Source organism: Mugil cephalus, chromosome 9 (assembly GCF_022458985.1).
Source record: "Mugil cephalus isolate CIBA_MC_2020 chromosome 9, CIBA_Mcephalus_1.1, whole genome shotgun sequence".
Lineage (NCBI taxonomy): Eukaryota > Metazoa > Chordata > Actinopteri > Mugiliformes > Mugilidae > Mugil > Mugil cephalus.
In genome coordinates this window covers 25,815,184-25,834,453 of record NC_061778.1, presented here as the reverse complement: position 1 = coordinate 25,834,453, position 19,270 = coordinate 25,815,184, and the positions used below count along the sequence as shown (strand labels likewise).

General features: G+C 39.7%; 1 protein-coding gene across 3 annotated transcripts in view; it reads left to right on the top strand.

Moving 5' to 3' along the window:
• Positions 1-19,270, top strand: part of LOC125013580 (SPHK1 interactor, AKAP domain containing) — a 116,349-nt gene that overhangs the window by 47,523 nt on the left and 49,556 nt on the right. For all 3 annotated transcript variants that reach the window (XM_047594370.1, XM_047594372.1, XM_047594367.1), the window contains exon 2: positions 15,444-15,540. In XM_047594370.1, coding sequence (XP_047450326.1) covers positions 15,497-15,540 — 44 coding nt within the window. In that variant the 5' untranslated portion in view covers positions 15,444-15,496. The remainder of the gene's footprint in view (positions 1-15,443; positions 15,541-19,270) is intronic.

The following is a 19,270-nucleotide window of genomic DNA, read 5'->3' as shown; positions in this document are numbered from 1 at the left end:
TTTGCCTTGGAGACTACGGCCATTAGACAGAGCAAAACTTACCGAATAGGTTCCTTCGGGTATGTCGTCATTTAGAACCTTTTGTTATTCAAGTGGTATAGACAACTTTATTTATTTTGTCAAAGGGATTTGGACAGGACACTCATAAAAACACATCCTACATAATGCAAGGTCAAACTGATAGAGAAATGCTCCCCCGTTCTTTATTTTGCTTCCTATTTGTCCCAATTGGAGCGCTGTGCTGATGCTTTGTAGGTCTGTTGAACCGTGCTGCTTGAGCCCCATGACCATAACCTGCAGATAAATACATCATCAACTTGTGCTAAAAATACACCCACTACTGCCTTACAACACAAATAACAAAATGTGTGCACATCCACTCCACTGTCCCATGTATCCGACAAACTAGTAGATGCAAACTCACTTTTTGCACACGTAGAACCTTAGCAACTGGACTCAAACATATAATTACAGTTGCACCTTCAGGGGCCTGTTACTGCAAATGCCAACATCAGATGTATGTTTTATTGTTGCCTTAACAGCAGGTACACACAGACAAACAGCCCCAGCCAGGTGTTAGGTACATGTGTACACTCTCAATGGCCCAAGGAATCCTTTGAGGGCATTTGATGGAGACACTCCATTTCTACATCTGCGCAGTACACACACACTTCTCTATCATCTGTCTCTGATGCTTTCTTTTGTACACACCCCGCTATGTCCAGCAGTAGAAACAAGACTGCTGTGTCCTCATGAGTCACCTCAGCCCTCTCCTACAGGGCACTGCATGGTCACACCTGACAGGCCACATCAGCTGAAGAGACACTCATCCACCCATCCGTCCTCACACACAGCAGACCATACCTGTACAAACCTGTGTATGTGTGGAGTGTGTGTGAGTGACGCAGCAGGAGTACATGCGTCACCCCAGACAAATATGTTTTCTGACGGGATCAGCTGGGTTTAATGAGAGAAGCTGAACTCGACACATGTTTAATCCAGGTTCAGTATTAGTACTTGGGCTAACAAATGTGTAATACCGATTAAATAGTTAACACAGCAGCAAAAGGAACATCACCTACAATACACACAGTTCCATCAATTACAGGTACACTATAATTTTTTAAATCACTCATTAATGACAAGCTGCGACCAAAATCAAAGAAAATTTTCAACTTCTCAAATTTATTGAAAAGATTGTGCAGTTTGTACCTGAGACAGTAGAATATCATAATATGAAATGAAAAGTAATGGAAAACCAAAACAACCAGCAAGTGGCGATGCTAGAGAGAGAACTATTCCCCTTTACCCTCAATTAGCTGTAAGCTGTTGTTCTATTTAGTCACTTCTTCAAGTAAAGCATAATCAGAAGGTTGTCATGACAATCACAACATTTCACTAACAGACATTTTTTAACAGACTCAGTTATTTTTTTTCATGCAAAATATGTGAACTAAAAAAGTGCAACTTCTGGGAAATATTAACAAAAAAATAAATCACTTTAATTATGTTGCTTTTGCTGAGAATCTTCACTTACTGAAACTATGACAACAGACACAGCACTATGGAAAACCAAGCATTTAGAATCTAAACTTCCTCACCATAACTTGAACTTCGATGTCCCGCGTGATATGCATTGTCACTAAACACTGTGCTACCCATAGTTTCATAACGCTGAATCAACATTTTGATAACATGGATAGCCTAACACCTCCTCCAATGTGTTTAGTGCTAATTTTGACCGACAAATGTTCCAAATCCACAATTCCTGGTTGGCTCCATGGCGTATCTCCGCCAAAAAGCAGGCACTGAAAACAGATCACACACAGATTTTCAGCTGCACTTGTCGTTAACCGGTCATTTCTTTCAAACCAATAAACACGAATCTTACAATTTTGTTCTGTGTCCCTGGAAAATGGATTAAAAATCAAGTATCCACCTGGTTCATGCTAACGCCTCCATAGCTGATCTTCTTCTCCCTCCTCCCACTCTGGCACCAGCAGCACTTTTGACCAATGACCAATAGTCTGAGGGCTGACTGGATTTCAGGCCAGTTTTGTAAAGTGTCTTGAGACAATTTGTATGGTTATTGGCGCTATATAAATAAAATTGAATTGAATTGAATTGAACTGAATTTAGCCCAAATGATCAGTGAATGATGGGGGGCCTTGCTCCAGGAAGCTAAGGGGACACAGACAGCGCTAGCAGCTGATCTCTGGAAAACACTAATGGACAAAATGGCCATTTCACCAAACTCCACAGTCAATGACACAGCCAAACACAGAAAATCCAGAAAAAACAAAAACTAAATAAAACCAGTGCAAAAAGACAAACACGACCAAAACCCATGTTAGTTGGTTCTTGGCACGGAAGACAAGAACAAGTCAGAGAAAAACAACTAATAACACAATAACAATAACATAAAGGGGTAAAAATCTTGTACATCTTATGTAATGTTTTATATTTTGTTGTAACGCTATTGTTCTACAACCCTGTACCAAAGGATTGTTAATTAGCCCTACACTGTTTCAATGTGACCAGGTCACATTCTGAGGAACATAAGGCTAATCCTGTCCCAGACAGAGTGTCTTCCTGTCTTATCTCATCATCTTCTCTCTTTTGATTTCTTTGTCTCCTTGTCGGGTCTTCTTCATGTTATATCTTGTGACTCAGAGCTGGGTTTTGCCTGAGTTTTTCCATTTTAGTCTCTCAGTGAGAAAGGCCACACAGGGTCAAGTGATCTTATATGCAGATGTTACAGGCCTCCAGAGAATCTGACAGTGAAAAATGTATAGAGAGGCTTCTCATTTCTATCCATTTCACACCTTTCACACAAATACATTACGAGAGCATTTTAACTCTCATTAAAAGTTTCTCTGTCTGACATTAAACGGATGGAAATGGGTGTTAGCTGACTAGCTATTTATTTCACTCAAGTCCAGCTTGGATCATGACACACAGCCTCTACTACTGTTCATTAGATGTCTGGGGATAACTCATAAACTATATTATAATCGTAATCAATGAGCAGGTATTGAACCAAAACATTGTCTAGTCACCTATATGACAATTTTGTGGATTCATCATAACCTTGACATAATAGAAGAACAGAACAGAACAGAACAGAACAGAACAGAACAGAACAGAACAGAACAGAACAGAACAGATGAACAACAGTGAGTCACACAGAGCCACCATATCTGTTTGGATGTTGCATTTGGCAACTCACATCTGGAACATTTTTGCCTAACCAGCTCAGGTGGTCATTGACTGGACAGACAGTTTAACCCCATGAGTTGTCCTGGTACATGATGGATGTTTAGATGTTTCAGGCCTCTTCTCCATTTGTATTGTGGACTCGAATGATTTGGTGCAGCACAGAAAAAATACAGGAATCTATACATTTCAATGTATCATACATGATACACCATCTTAACACGGGCCGTGCATGAGGACTCCTCAAAAGATAATATATTATTCAGAAGGTCAGAGTCACGGACACACTTCATCATGTGAAAGGATACACAGATGTGAACCCCAACCTCAAAAAGTAGAAATAAGTCTAGAAGTTCAGTCTGTTAAATTGGATATGTTTCCAGTAACATTGTATGTGTATTACTTGTGTCTAGGGATTTTAAATCCAATACCAATCTTTTAATATTGAGTTTTGGCCGAGTCCCGGTTCCTCCCTCAGAGGCTCATAAAGGCTTTTCTCATCTTACTAGTATTCTTACTAGTTAATGTGTGCAATGTGCAACTGTATTATTTATGATAAAACTGTCAAAGCTAATGTAGCGAGGAGACAGTAGTTGGCACCTTGGAGGATGGCAAAAACTTGTGTTTAGAACTAAGTAACCCTCTGGAATATTCTTCTCCTTGACACTTCTCGTTTCAGTGTGGCCACTGAATGAGTGTACTCACCGTATTCCAAGTATTTTTTTGGTGGTGAATCAAGTTGTTAATACTGAGTGAGAATGTCCTACTACTAACATCCACATTGTACAGTTTACAAATTACTATCTAATTGACTTCATTTTCATGGTAAAGTACTTCATGTTTAGTGAGTGAATTATGCGGCTGTTTCTTCTTCGATGTTTGGTATCGTTGATGCTAGTCAATGAAGAGGAAGGAAGAAGACATTTCGATGGTAGATGGACCTGAAATAGATAACTACAAAAGAGTGGGCTTGGCTGAAGCCAATACCTCTCTGATCATTTTTGAAATGCCTGGATTTGTCCTGATATCTAGCTGATAATTTTTTTCTCCTGAGACTGATGGAGACATCCCTGCTTGTGTCTATGTGAAAGATTTGTTGTGATAACAACCAGTTACATCATCCATATCCACCTTTACTCTCTCAGATCTTTTCATATTTTGTAGAGAAGAGAAAAATATATAAGAGGACACATGCACAACGCAAGTATACAAAAGTGTACCTGTTGTTGGTGTACTTTAAAAATGCAAAAAAGTAGGAATGTTTTACCAGTGTACAGCATTTCAGTGACAGGAGAAAGTTAATTTTAGTTTAAAAAGCTGCTTTTATCTGACTCCCGACTTGGTCGATGGTTTGATAACATATCCTGGAGCACTGGCCTTCTATCCAGACCAACTGTTTAGTTAGGACATGTCAAGCTCTCCAGACATCCCGCAGTGTGCCAGGGATGTGCTAAGATCTGGCTACTTCTTTTATAATGGCCATTTGTTAGTTAACTTGCAGTCACAAGTAACAATTGACACCAAACCTAACACTGCACCAGCAGGAGCATTTGCTAAGGAGCGCTTGTCCCTCCTCCCCACTGAGAGAGTGGGTTAGAAGTGAAACTCAAGTGGGAGAGGACATAAAGAAGCAGAGAAACATACAATTTAGACAAAGGAGCAAGCACAAGGCTTGTGTGAGTCAGAGGGCTGAAAGAATGATTTGCCATTCAGTTAGCGAGCGCATCTGAAAACGAGGGCAACATAACTGTCCCACACTGTCCAATGTATTTGGGAACTGAAACTGAAGGTGAGGTAGTAATTTACCTCGGGGACCCACCTCTTCAGGAAAGAGGATTTGAAATAAATGACTGGAAAACCTGTTGTTGTATTTGTATAAACAATAGGCTAAGATCGTCCTTTACCTTGAAAGAGAGAGGTTCACTCCAGTGAAAGAAATGTTTGAAGCCGATACAAAAATGTGGCTGCTGAGCTACGGGCTGCCTTTGAATGCTCTACATGCAAAATGCTTCCATGGGATCCGCGGGCAGACACAGAGCAATGTCATAGCTGGAATACAGTGTAGCAGAATCACCAGATTCATTGTCTGTCTCAATGTTTCCAACAGATGTGCTTCTGTCCGATCAATACTATTTGATCAACACAGCTGTCAGCAGTGCCAGAGAGTCCTTTTTAGATTTTCTTCCTGACTTTCACAGTACAACAACATTGATGTGTGTATTAGGTTAGGTGTGTATTAGGTTGTGAACCTTGTGAAAACACTCGCTCAAAGCCTTCCCATGAGATACGGGATGGTCTTCTGTCTTGGGTTTTCCTGGCCTTTGTTGGGGTTTTTTGTTTGTTTGTTTTTTTTCATGTTTTTGTCTTTAAATATGTTTGTATGTAAGTTTATCGAAAACATATTTCACAGACTTCTGAAATACTAACATGGAAATACATTTAGATCTTACATCCCTACCTTTACATTTTTGGGCCTTGTTCAGATTCACTTCTCATCTATTTCTTTGTCTCTGACAGTTTGTTGCTAGTGGACGTTCCAGACTCTGGTTACCTAGGTAACCCGTGTGTGTATTTCCCACTCCAAATGTTTCATAGTGAAACAAGCAGAACATAAAAATATTGCTATGGCTGGAGCTTGCTCTTCTCTTCCTCACTTCCTCACTGCTGCCACCACTCCATTCAATTCTGTGTTTGCATCATTTATGTCAGGCAGTTGTGTCAGTTGCTTCCATTGGTTGTTGCCTCAGAGTAGGGATAACTTGGTATCCGCCCACTGAGATTTAATGCCATGGTGTGTACACCTCTTTAGACTGTGTTGCTTCACAGTCACTAGTGACTGACTTTACTGAGGAAGCCAATCTTTGACAATGGAGACACTGAAACATGTCACAGTCTAGTGTTGCATGCTATGGCAGGGTTAGCTGATTTTGCACTGAAAAATGCAGCATGGAATTAAAGGACATACCAGTAATTGGGGTAACAGTTGGCTTGTCTACAGTGAATGTTGCTGTTAGACACAAAGGATCACACAGCACAGCTGTATAGTACACTGAAAAGCAATGCATCCTGCATAATATTACATCAGTCTGAAAAGCTGAAGTGATACACAGAAATCCTTCAACGTAGAAATCAATAGGCCAATTTAGAAATCTCTTTATAGTACAGTACAGTCATGGTGCCAGACAGGCAGGCGAGCTGGGCGCATGGAGCCAAACACACACAAGCTTATCAAATATGCAGTATGCATACAGCAGGGGGAAAGGGAAGAAGAACTGATGGAGGAAACTGAGTTCTAGGAGGAGGTTTGAGCTCCATTTGAGTTACAAAAAGGCGTGTTTGAATCATGCCATACTTAGATCACCAGTTACATATCAAAGACACAAACTGTCTCACCAACAGTGATTGACAAGTCACAAAGCGAGGGAATGCCATCAAGGGTCATTGATATGGGGTGGGGGTGTCTCGTCTGGTCCAAGTGGGTGCTACATGTTTAAGCAACATCCACATGAATACCAGGTCCAAAAGTTCCCCAGTAGAACAATGAATTGTCACAAGGTGGTCAATGATATTTACTTCACCGTCACTGTCCTGTCAGCAGTTTTAATATTATGCTTGATCGTTGTATGCGTATGAATGTGTTCTCTGCTAGTTTGGTTGTTTGAACTGAAAATGTAGATTTACTATGTGACAATTTTAAAGAGGTTAGAAGTTACTTAAGGAGGAGCTTCACAACGCTATGTCAAGATATTTACTGTATCTCAGCAGCATATCTGCCTATAGTAGACATTTACATAACCTACTCTTCACTCCTGGTGTGTGAACATGAACACATTTACCACGTGATATTTTTATTTATTGAAGCTCCTCATCAGTGATGTGGTGCCAGTTCCAAGAGCTGAAATTACTTGCTTCAGGCAGCTCTTCCATTTCATTCCAACTTTTCCTGAGTCTTGTTACCTTAAGTTGCTCAGTAAATATGTGGCCATTTGCAGCCTGTCTATATTCCACACCGATGCACACGCTAGCCACGAGCAGCGGTGTCTGTGGGCAGAGGGAGCACACACTCTGTGGACCATGGTAATGGCAGGGAAATGTCAGTGCCTCTGTTTGCGCCCTCCGCCTATCCATCCCTCCAGCGTCATCCTTCCTCCTCCTCTCCATTTTGCTTTTCCGTGGGGCTTTAGGGGGCTTTCAGAGACACACCATGAACTACAGAATTCACTGTTCCTTGACCTCACTTTGCTTTGCTTAGTTTTTTTTTTCTACCACCATATCAGAATTATACACAGCATGTCTACGTATCTCCCTCTGATATATGCACCCTTTTATGCATTATTTTCTTGTTTATTGTTTCATGTCATTCTGGGCTGTGCTTCTGTCTGACAACCTCTCTGACAATTAACAAAACACTGGTGAGAGACAGTACTAAGCAACCATAAGCTGCTCTTTAGAAAACAAGCTCCTCATCTCTCTCTGTCACTTAATTGCACAACAAACTGTCACAATGTGCTGCAGTTTTCCAGACTGACAGACTGTGAGGCTCCCTGCACACGTTATTCCTCCTGATGACTCATTTGTTTGTCACCGTCTCCTCATCCCTCCACACTTCGTCCCTCCATCCTAGACCTACTTTGTCGCTTTCTGACAACCTGAGGAGCGACTGCACAGATTATACCATGTGGTCCACAGATGATCCTGTAGTTAAGGAAAGTGTTGTTGATTTTCAGTCAGCAACACTTTTGGCAATTTTCTTCAACATCAATTCGTAATTGATGTTGAAGAAAATTGCCAAAATCGAAATTAAAGAAATCGACACATGATTGTTATGGTTATAAAAATGAATATGCTATTAAATGCAGCAGGAATATTAAAAAAAAATAACCTTAGGCATCATTATATTATGAATTGTGATTCATTTGCTTATGAATGACCCCATTTATTTACATTATGATTTGTTTATTCTGTCCTTTGTTTTTGCATTTCCTTATGCTATGTTATGATGTTTCCAAAGGTCAGTATTACTTTGTTTATATTCATAGTGTGTTAATTTATTGAGTCATTTATTTACTTAATGGTAATTTTGGCACTTTTGGTCCTCTATATATTTAAACGCCCAGACCTAATGAGAAAACAACAGTCATAAATCAGGCAAGGTACCTTGTTGCAATTAAACACACATACAGTACATTATTTTCTATTGTTATTATTATTAAATTTGCATTTAGGCAAATTGGCAGTGGCATAAGCTATGAATTAGTTCAAGTATAACCTGACTGCTCACCAGTTTCTTTTCTTTGTGTAATGAAGACAACAAGGGATCACTAGTTTATAATGCTGCTGATTAACTAATAGCAGTTAAAGGCTACAATGTCTAAAGTACAGTAATTAGTATGTAACAGCGCTAAATACCTATCACCGTAATGACTATATTTGCTTCCATGCAGTAGCACAACATTATATGCATGCAGTAATGTTATTTGTTTAAACTGAAGTACAAGGCATGAAAAAAGCAACTGTACAGTATGTAAGTAATACAAAATGTAAAAGGTAAACAGATGGAGGAGCCTATGGAATGTAAGTGTGGGGAAGACATGAGGGAGGTGTGAAGGTTATCAGACTCAATCAGACCAAAGATTCAGCAGAACTGACTTTGACACTTCTGCCATTTAACACGCGCAGCCTTTTCTATCCTCGCTTCTCTTCACTTCATTAAATACAATAAAGAGAAAATGAGAATCACTTTAATCCAGGAGGAGGAGAGGAGAACAGAGGGGACTCTTCCTGGCAGGTGCTATAGAGAGACCTGGCACCACACTGAGGTCCAGCTAGCACAAAAAAAGACCAGAAGGGGCTGCATTGCCAATTCAGTGACGCCAAACTGCCATCCCGATTTCCAGCACTTACAGAAAAGGCAGAGCCAGTGATGCTCATCAGTGTCACAGTGCTCCCCAGGTCCCACTTACCTCAACTCCTCTCCTTCCTCCTCCCTGCTCAGATTTACTGAAAGGTCACTTGAACATAAATCATATTGTTCCTACACGACAGTGACTGTGAAATGAGTTATCAGTCCCGACAAACTGGACTATAATGACTTTGTAACATTTCCTGTAGACGTGTCCCATGAGGCTAGCCATATGGTTCTTCCAGCATTTTAAAGCAAAGTGCAATGTGTTATTTGCAATTCCTTTTCCTCTCAGTACGTATTAGATGTCCTGTTGTGCCACTGCTATAATAACACCTGAGACACACTGAGGGTGTCACAATTGTGATGTGTGAAAACTCATGACGTGACAAGAACACATTAATATTGCGGGAGACAGCTTCAGACAGTCAAATGGCTCATTAACCTCGTTTTATCATTGGGATGAAAAAAGGTTAACGTCTGCGATGTATGACATATTATATTCAGTTTGTGTAACAATAGCCCTGTCTTCTCTTTCTTTCAAAAAGCCCATGTCTCTTGTATGTGTGTTCCCTGTTTGAGCGGTTTTGCGTCTGCAGGCCTTTAAAACAATTATTTATTTATTAGTTTGTATCTTTCACAGTCTTGTCCAGGGCTCTCACTGATAATAATTTCATTGTACTGAAGTAAAAAGTCAGCAAGAATACTCTCTTAGTATCACAAAAAGTAGATGCTGCCATCTTGTCAAGTGATACCATTTTCTTTTGTTATGAATGGATTGTGTGTAATGATAGTGGACTTGACCCCATTTACAAAAGTGAACAAAAACCTCCAGAGTCTGTGTGTGACAATCACAGTGGGTGAAACCTGTTCTATCACCTGCTCACTACTGGAAATGATGTCACCATCACAAAATTGGCTATTTCTAGCAAACCTTGGCAAAATTACTTGGAACTACTTCAGCTTTAATCTACTGCTACTATTATTGCTATTTAAGTAAAATTTTCCTGTACAATAAGTGTCTAGATTAATCATACTGACCTGCTTACTTTTGAAGAATGGCCTAGATCAGTGGTCCCCAACCTGTGATTCACGCAAACGGAGCGCCAGAGATTGCACGGGGTGCCACAACTTGTCTGATCTGAGCTCACCATCAGTTTTCACCTGTTTCACCAGTCACCACTTTGTAACCAGTGTTGAACGTGTCTCCCATGGACAATATGCAGGTGTTAAAGTGGTCTTAAAGTGTTCCGGTGGCATGCCCAATCTCCGGCTCGGGGCGTTTGATCACGATTAAAACAAGACTAATATTTAGAAAACAAAAGTTAACGATATTGTCAGTATTTAGCATATTGTCAGGTTCGAGCAGTCAGTTGAGTTTGTCTACCAACAGAATGAGAGTAACGCAACTTTCCCTCTCCAAACTAACATCACTAGCCAATCACAAGTAGGGTGGTGGTGGGTCTTGGAAAGATTGGTTGAGATCCAGCTGAGACCCATTCAAGACAATTTAGGGGAAAATAATGCTCTGAAAGTGAGAAATGACTACTTTCAAAATGTAAAATGAATAGGTGCTACACATATTTTAATGTTCAGCAAACGGTAACAATATACCAAACTTATTTCTTCTCCTCTGAGTGAACTTCTTACATGAATACTATGATATCAGAAGTCTGAAATTTATGAGTTGGATCAAAAATTCCTGAGGAAAGATGGAGAGTGAATTTATGAATCTAGGAGAATGTGTCCTAACTGCAAAGGATTGAATATAGTAAAATTAATTATAATATAATAAATAATAATAACTAATATTAAATGTTAGGATGTAAATTCCTCAAATTTATTTTAAGGTTAGGATATTGCATCATTGGTACAGTAACAATGTAAAGAGACGATAAAACAAAGAGAAGCAGGAGCACATACAAGTGTTGTTAGTAATACACAAAGTGAAATGTATGTATGGTTCGGTACTACTAGTCCATTTGTTTTGGTCAATGTTCGATATATCTGCAGCCATTTTTCAGTGACTGAGGAAAACAGATTCCAGTCCAACGTTATGAACAGCTCTTGTTTTAACCCTTACACCGAATAACCCCACAACAACTCAACCTGTCAGTCCTATTTAATGGCAGGTGTGTTATTTGTGTGTTGCCCCACTGACCCCACAGCCTTTCTGTCTAATGACCCCTTCTAAGAGAGATGGAGGAATGAATGAAACACTTTGTACATATTAGATGTGATCAGATTGCTGATTGTGTGCTCCTGTAGTGTATTCTCTCAGACTCTCTGTCTATATTGTGTATTTACTTGTTTATTCAGTTCTTTATTGACATTGGTTTCCAGTCATGTCTGACTTAACCAACCATGGGTATCAAAATGTTCTTTTTAATTTACATTTTCATGCCTCTTCATCCCCATAACTTTTAAGTGCTTGTAGAAATTGGCTCTGATCAAAGTGCAGCCATCAAAGCAAGAAAGCATCTCTTGATGTTTATCTCCATGCTTACAAGAAGCACTCTGAATTACCCATAAACCTCTGCCATTGGACCTTATATACCTCTTACAAGAAAGCCCCTCTCAGTGCCACAGCTCTTACTCCTTTGTGATCTTGTTTTGAGCTTGGCCCTTCATTTCCATCAATGGAGGAAGAAAGGTTGCAGTCAAAGTCCAGCTGAGAGTTTCTGGTAATAAGCCACAGATTTAATCTTTCAGATCAGTAAGACATCAAAGCTCTATACTGGATTACCATCCTCCATGTGTTTCTCTGTTAGAACAGTTTTAGTGGCTTATTTTCTATTAGTCAACGGTCAAGATTGCAGAGGTGCAGAGGTGGGTAGAAAAGTAGATTTAAAAAGTATTACATTCCTAGCTATGTGATTGATGTTGACTGGCATATTATTTGTAGGTACACACATATCACTCAAATGTGTTGTTTTTTTCCTGTCCTGTTGATCTGCTTGAAGAGGCTGGCCGAAGACGCCAATCAGTGCCTTCCTCGCTATGCACTCATTGTCTTGTCTGTATAGATGTTCTCTTACTGTCCTGACTGTTAAAATGACGTCAATGAACCAACAGAGAGGGGACAAACAGATGTGCTTGTATGTTTTCTGTGTTCAAAGCTCGAAAGCATCTTGTTGTAACCTTGGTACGATTAGCCTCTCACAATGCCGAAGGACAAAAATGGGAAGTTATTAATTTCTTTTTCTTCCCTAGGTCTATGCGTCATTTGCAGTTTTTAAGGTTGCGATACTACCTGACCCTGGAAATGCTGGGCCTTCGAAAGTCTTCGGGTTTAGTTTATGATATTTAATGCCTAAACTTAAAAGTTATATGTACCTACTCATGGAGGTCTTAACCATGATTTTATTGGACAAATGCATTGGTGCAGAATTAGCACTTAGCTGTTCAATTTACCAGTTCATTTGTGTTCCTCGCTTAAGTTCATGAACTTTAGGTAGTGACCAAAGGAATGTCTTAGTGGATACAAGCAGCCAAAATGAATTGTCTCCGTAGAAAAGTTGGACTCAGTCTCAGATTGGTTGAACTGCTTTGAAATCTGAGAGAGAATCATAAAGGGTCAGTTGTGATCATTTGGGCATTGGTTTAGGATGCCTCCTGGGATCCTGGGCCTCTGCTTCTAGGTTTACTGGGCACGGCCAGTTGGGAGTAGAACCCCCAGACCAAGAGTTTCCCATAAACTAACTGGGATCCTGTGGACTGGGATGTTTGAAATATCTTGCCCCTCCAACTACAATCCTTCAGTTGACTTCTGAGGAAAAATTAATCTGCATGTTATCTCTGGATTAATTAAACTGGCCAGAGTCCACTGTCTGCGCTCTACCTTATACCCCTATTACCGCAAACTCATTATAAAAAGATATTAATCAACAATTCATAACATATTTTAATTTCATGATCTTATTTTTAAATAATACTCAGACTGAGAACCAACTAGCTTGCCCGCACCCAAAGTTCTATGATTTCCAAAAATAGATCAATATGTTATAATGTGGTGATTGGCACAGTAAGTATCAATAATCAATTGAATGTAGATGCTCCAAAAGGGAAACATAAAAACAACAGAGTGCATTTTCACTCACTTTTATTCATTTGTTGCATTTCCAAGATGACTTAGTTCAAATCATGCCTTTGTTTTTCATTAATTTATTTATGTTGTTGCATAAAATGCATTAATGGTAATTAATTAAGTTTGCATCTATTTTCAGCAATCAAGAGGATGTAGCCTTATTGTCCTACAGGAAGCAATTAATGAGTGTGTGTGTGTATGTGTGTTTGTGATGGACATAAGCGTCAACACCAGCCTAATGACTTCATTGCTGTGTGCTCTGACCTCATTAAAATGCCCAATAACTTCATTAATTTGTGTGGAAACCTCATTACAGTTCTCCATGACCTCATCACAGCACTGACAAGTACTGTGCTGTATGACTACATAATCTACATCACGTTTACAAACAAAGAGAAGTTTTGCACCTGTCTATAGTTCCACATAGTTTAAGGAATACTTCCGGGGCACAAATGGCAAGATACAGTGGTTAAAGGTGCTTAAGTAAGCAGCATGAGGATGTGTGTGTTCATATTCATTGTTCAGATGGGTCTGCTCTGACATCATGGATTCTGATGGACGGCTTGTTTGTCTGGAATTTGAAGCATTTCAGTGTGATCATTAATGCCAAAGATGAACATTCACGTCATAATCTATGGATTCTGTTATGACAAACTGTATATCAGTCACCCATACATGTCGCTCACTTGTCATTTAAAATTAGATGAAACTATTTTTTATCATTTACAATGAAAGCATATCTTTCATGAAGAGTAAGGGTACAATGCATGTTTAAACAAGTCAGACTACAGTGCAAGCTAGCAAGCCAAGTGACTTCATGCCCAGTGTGAGAGGCCATATGTCATACAATACACCATATGGATGGTATATATAGACCATTAGTCGCATAGCTAATGAGTATTAACTTAGAACTGTGTTGGAAGTGCTTGTGAAAGATGGGACATAAAATTAAATATTGGAATGCTTTAATAATCCATGCAGATGAATGTATTTATTTAAGAATCCAGCTAATAAATACAGTTTGGATCGTTATTAAGAAAAATGCAGAAAAACGCATCTAATATTTAAGAGAAATGTGTCACAGTGTGCTGTAAATTTGTCAGGTTTTAGACTTGACATATACAGTAAGAAAAACAATTGTCATTTTAAAATCTGTTGGTGAAAATACAACCATACTATATCATATTATATAACAATAGCGAGAAGGTCCGGATTCGAGTCCAGCTCAGGCCTTTCTGGGTGGAGTTTTCATGTTCTCCCTGTGTCCGTATGGTTTCTCTCCGGGTACTTCGGCTTCCTCCCACCTCCAAAGACATGCTCATTAGGCTAATTGGTGACTCTAAATTGACCCTAGGTGTGAGTGTGTGTGCTCGAATGGTTGTTTGTCTATGTGTTAGCCCTGCGATAGGCTGGCAACCTGTCCAGGGTGTATCCCGCCTCTCGCCCGATGCCAGCTGGGATAGACTCCAGCAACCCCCGCGACCCTAGTGAAGGATCAAGCGGTATGGAAGATGAGATGAGATGTTTGTTTTTAAAATCTTAAACTGATTGGCCTCAGTGTATTTAGCTGAACTCATACATGTTCACAAACCAACCAAAGCTCCGAGGTCTTCAAATGAGTCATACCTGGAAGTGCCTAAATACAGGCTAAAAACAAAAGGCGATCGATCTTTTGCAGTGGCTGTTGGGATTTTATCCTTTGGATTTTTTTGTTATTCATGTATGTATTTTGGATTTTATTGTTGCTATTCATTTATGTAAAGCACCTTGGTCAACCTTGGTTGTGTATAAGGGGCTCTATAAATAAACAGGACCTTGACCTTGACCTTGTATAGGGCCAAAGAAATCTACATAGGCTCAATCCATTTTACATTTTACATTGAAGCATTTGGAATGTTTAATCCATACTTTCTCTCTTTTTCGTTGTTTCAGTGGACTCTCCACATACAGGCTTTCTAATGTGGTATCGCACATCCCTAGTGTTTTTAGTCATGTCTCATTTTGCCCATGTGTGCACAGTGTGTGAGGAACAGGTGAAGACTTACTGCTGTTCTTTAAATTGCTTACATCCACAATGCCAAAGCCAAACACCTGCCAGATGATGCAAAGGAAAGCTGCAGGACAGAGGCGGTATCAAAGAAACGCAGCCATCTGTTCCCACCTTCTGACACTGATATACTGTGGGTATGTGTGTTTGTGTAAGGTCTTTTATCTATCAAGTATCACTGTGTGTTTCAGCTAAAGCGCCTGGATCGATAAAATTGGAGAACGGGCGGGGAACCAGACTGAAGATGCTGTCATCACTGTTCACTGTGCTGCGAACCTTTACTCAACTGTAAGACACTTTCTAATTTCTAATGCTTATATGTTACAACTCTACTCAACGATTAGTATTCTCTGCACATATGAGGCTCGGATATATAAATAAAGAGTTTATGAAAGATAAAGTGAATTGGACAAACAAAACAAAACAAAACAAAATTTTGCTCTAGTGGTTTTTACAAGGATTCCTTTTCGTTTTGTGTGTTAAGTGTTTTATTAATTTAATGTTTAGTTTTGCTTTTTAAATAGCTTTGACTTTAATTCCACAAACATTGCTTTGAATATGACTGACATTTAAATTGACAGGAGTATTCCACTAATAATCTGAATAGTAGCTACCTCAATCACTATAATAATCTGTGCAATAGGAAATTAATAGTGCCTAATAACCACGTAAACACTTGATCCGATCATTTCATACAGCTTGTATGACCAGCACTCAGTACACATCAGGAGATACGATGAGGAAAACACGAGGATTCAGTTTACAATGTTAAATTCCACCATGAAGTTCCTCTTGCCATGACTATGGCATTTTACCTCCTCTCCACTGGGGGCACACTTCTTTTTGCTGCACCATTAACATCTGACTCCAGTAGGCTGGGGGTGATTACAACACTTAATTGCCACAATTTATCATCAGGACCTAAGCTAGTGTTTCTCAGGGGACTAGAGTTAGGGAGACAGAGAGGGAGGAAAATGAAAAGGCAAGCACTTGTACATGCACTGGGACCGCTGAGGCAGAGAGCTGGTCATAAAGCACTAATGGATAACAGGCTGCTGAGAGAGCACAGGCCTCTGAGATACACCTCATCATCAGCAAATGCAGCAATGTCTCAGCAGCGTGGCTTGCATAACAGGTGCCACCACCCCCTTGTCAGACAGAAAAATAAATGGGACAGATGGTGAAAAGAGTGGGGGCATTGTATGTTTTATGTAACGTTCGAAGGATGTAGAGGAGCAGGATGTGTTGTTGGTGGTGGTAACTTAACATCGACAAAAGCTGAGGCTCAAATAGTGCAGTGTTGGTTGTGCTGCGGATTTGTATTCACTTTCAAGAGAAATGCTTTTGCCATTTTAGCTTTTTCATCCATGTGGACCTGCTTTCAGTTAGACTAAAATACTATTTTAGTTAAAGAGGTCATATTGAGGAAGAATACATCCCGGGGAAAAAGATTAAAAAAAATCCATCAGCATTAATGCAGCGCCATGCAGATGTTGAGATCAAGCTTCAGGTGAGCGCTCTGTAGGACAAAAGTGATGAACGGTAAAGGGCATGAGAAACACCTGCTTCATATGCTCTGAGATTATTCAGCCTGAATCACCTAGGGCTGACTGAAGTAGAGCAGAAGATAATTGTAGGTCAAAATGTACGCTGGGATTAGATTTAGTTGGATGTGTATGCGCAGCACAGGTGCATGAATGTGGTTCAGTTGTTATCACTGGTTTATGCATCTGTGGAAAAGTGATGGGAGCAGTATTATATGTTGCTGCCCTCAGTGGAGTATCTGCAATAACCCTTAAGAAAATCTGTTTTAATGATAACGGCACGAAAGAAGATCTGCAATATTACAGGTCATTTTTAATTGTTAAGTCACAAATATGATGTTTTTTTTTTTGACATCACAAGTTCCTTCAATCAGGACCCTCAGTCAGAGCAGTTCTCGAACGAAACAGACTGTGTTTATTTGCACAAAAGGACACCAGAAGTGTATGTTTCCCAGTAACTACATGATTGTGTCTTTGCGTAAAACATCTGTGATCTACACTTAAATGCTGTGTCTGAATTCGGCGTGTATAAATGCTGATGGGTGACTGAACCTCGATAATGTGCTGCTCACTCTATGCTTTAGTGATCACAGCAGGACCATGACACCAACCCTTACCCACGCTGTTAGGTTTTCAAAATACCACAATGAAATCGTCCTTTCGAAATGCAAAACTGTGGCAGGAAGCTTTCAGTAAAAAAACAAAAACATAATGGGTATAGGTGGTTTAAAGCTCAGTGCGGTCCTCTGGCTGTGGCCATCTGCAGCCCCTGACTCTAACTAAAGAGGAGAATTGTAACAGGTCATAAACATTTTTGCTGTAAAGTTGGGCTCACTCAGTTCTCTGCTTTAGTCATGGCAGTGTGTAACTTAAGTTTCTTTAGGTTTCATTTTTGTGCATCTGACGTTGTGATGTTTTTTGTGATTTTTTCAGAATGACATTTGGCCAAATATCTTTTTTCTACTGTAGCTGTTTTTTTTTTTTTTTTGTTTTTTTTTGTCCTGAAAATCGTAAATAAATCAGTTTATTTAGTTTAAAGGAGTTTGTCCCTCATTAGATTAATATACTGAACATTATCCAGCTCAGGCCTTTCTGGGTGGCATTTCTACCCACCTCCAAAGACATGTCTGATAGGCTGACTGGTGCTTCTGCCCACTGATTCTAAATCTCTTTGTTAGGACTGAACTGTCCAGTGTGTATCCCACCTCTCGCCTGATGACTATAAACGCTACCTGTCCTGAAACCATACTATTAGGTTGTTGAGCAATAATATTTTACTTTTGGGTAAAGCAAACAATTGAGTTGAAATATTCAAACCTTTTAAGTGTAAAAGCATTCACATTATTAACTGTATCTGACTCAAATCAATTGTGTTAATCTAACTTAAGTTGAATAAACTTTATTAAGTTGCATGTTACCAATTGAAGTAATTTTTTTAAGTTGGTCCAAGAATTTTCTTTGTTCTGTGTCTAAGGTGATTGACCATTGACTGTAATGACTGATGAAACCTTCATCACGTCAACCATAGGATTCTTAAGGAGTTGTTTTGAAGCTCAGTGTGGCGGCTCTTGCTGTCGCCATCTTGCCTGTGACTGTTTTGGCCCATCTCCCAGCAAAATGGACAAAGGAGATACAGCAGGAGTAGAGCTGATGCACGTGGACAACACCAAAGCAAATACCTAGTAACTCATGGAGGCACCCATCTGTAAGTCAAAGCAGCTGGGCCCTAAATTTGTTTTTTGTCATAAAAGGGCAAATTAGCTATAGAAGCCAAAACCATTTGTGTGTTTGTTTTTGTTTGTTATCTACACAACATGTGAGTACATGTTTATTTCCGCTGTAAAGGCATTTTAAGATGGAGGTCAATGGGGATTGACTCACTTTGTAGTCAAGTTCAAATAATCATTTGAGCAACTACAGTTTCTGGCTTAACTTTTCGGGTTGCTGTTTGCGCTTCACAACACAGAAGCAAACATTGACCCTGTGTAATGTGTAATTGTTGCAGCCCCATTCTTCAAACACTTAAACAATATAATTGCATTTGCTGACTAACCACACAGTGTCCTGCACCTATCATAAGCCCATCTGCTTAAATGCTAATCATTAAACAGTGGTGTGTATTGAGCAGTGTCTCATATAGTATAACCAGATGTATGCTAGAGTTAGTTGTCTTCTATTGCATGCGTACTAAAATCCTGAGTGAAGCATCTGGAACAGAGTCTTCATATCAAACTACACGGTTACGCATCAAGCTGAACAGAAAGCGCACAGCTGTGAGCCCATATGGCATGACCCACCAGCTTGGTTTTCAGGATCTACGAGGTCCAAATTGTTTGGGGAAATGATTACCAGTATTAAAGACAGTTTCTGGCTCTCCCTTATTGAAGACATAAAATAGTCTCAAATCAAGAGCTCTTTGTGCCTGTATGGCGAGCAGCGCTTTTGCACAGTGTGCAGGTGTTTGGTGCTCTAAG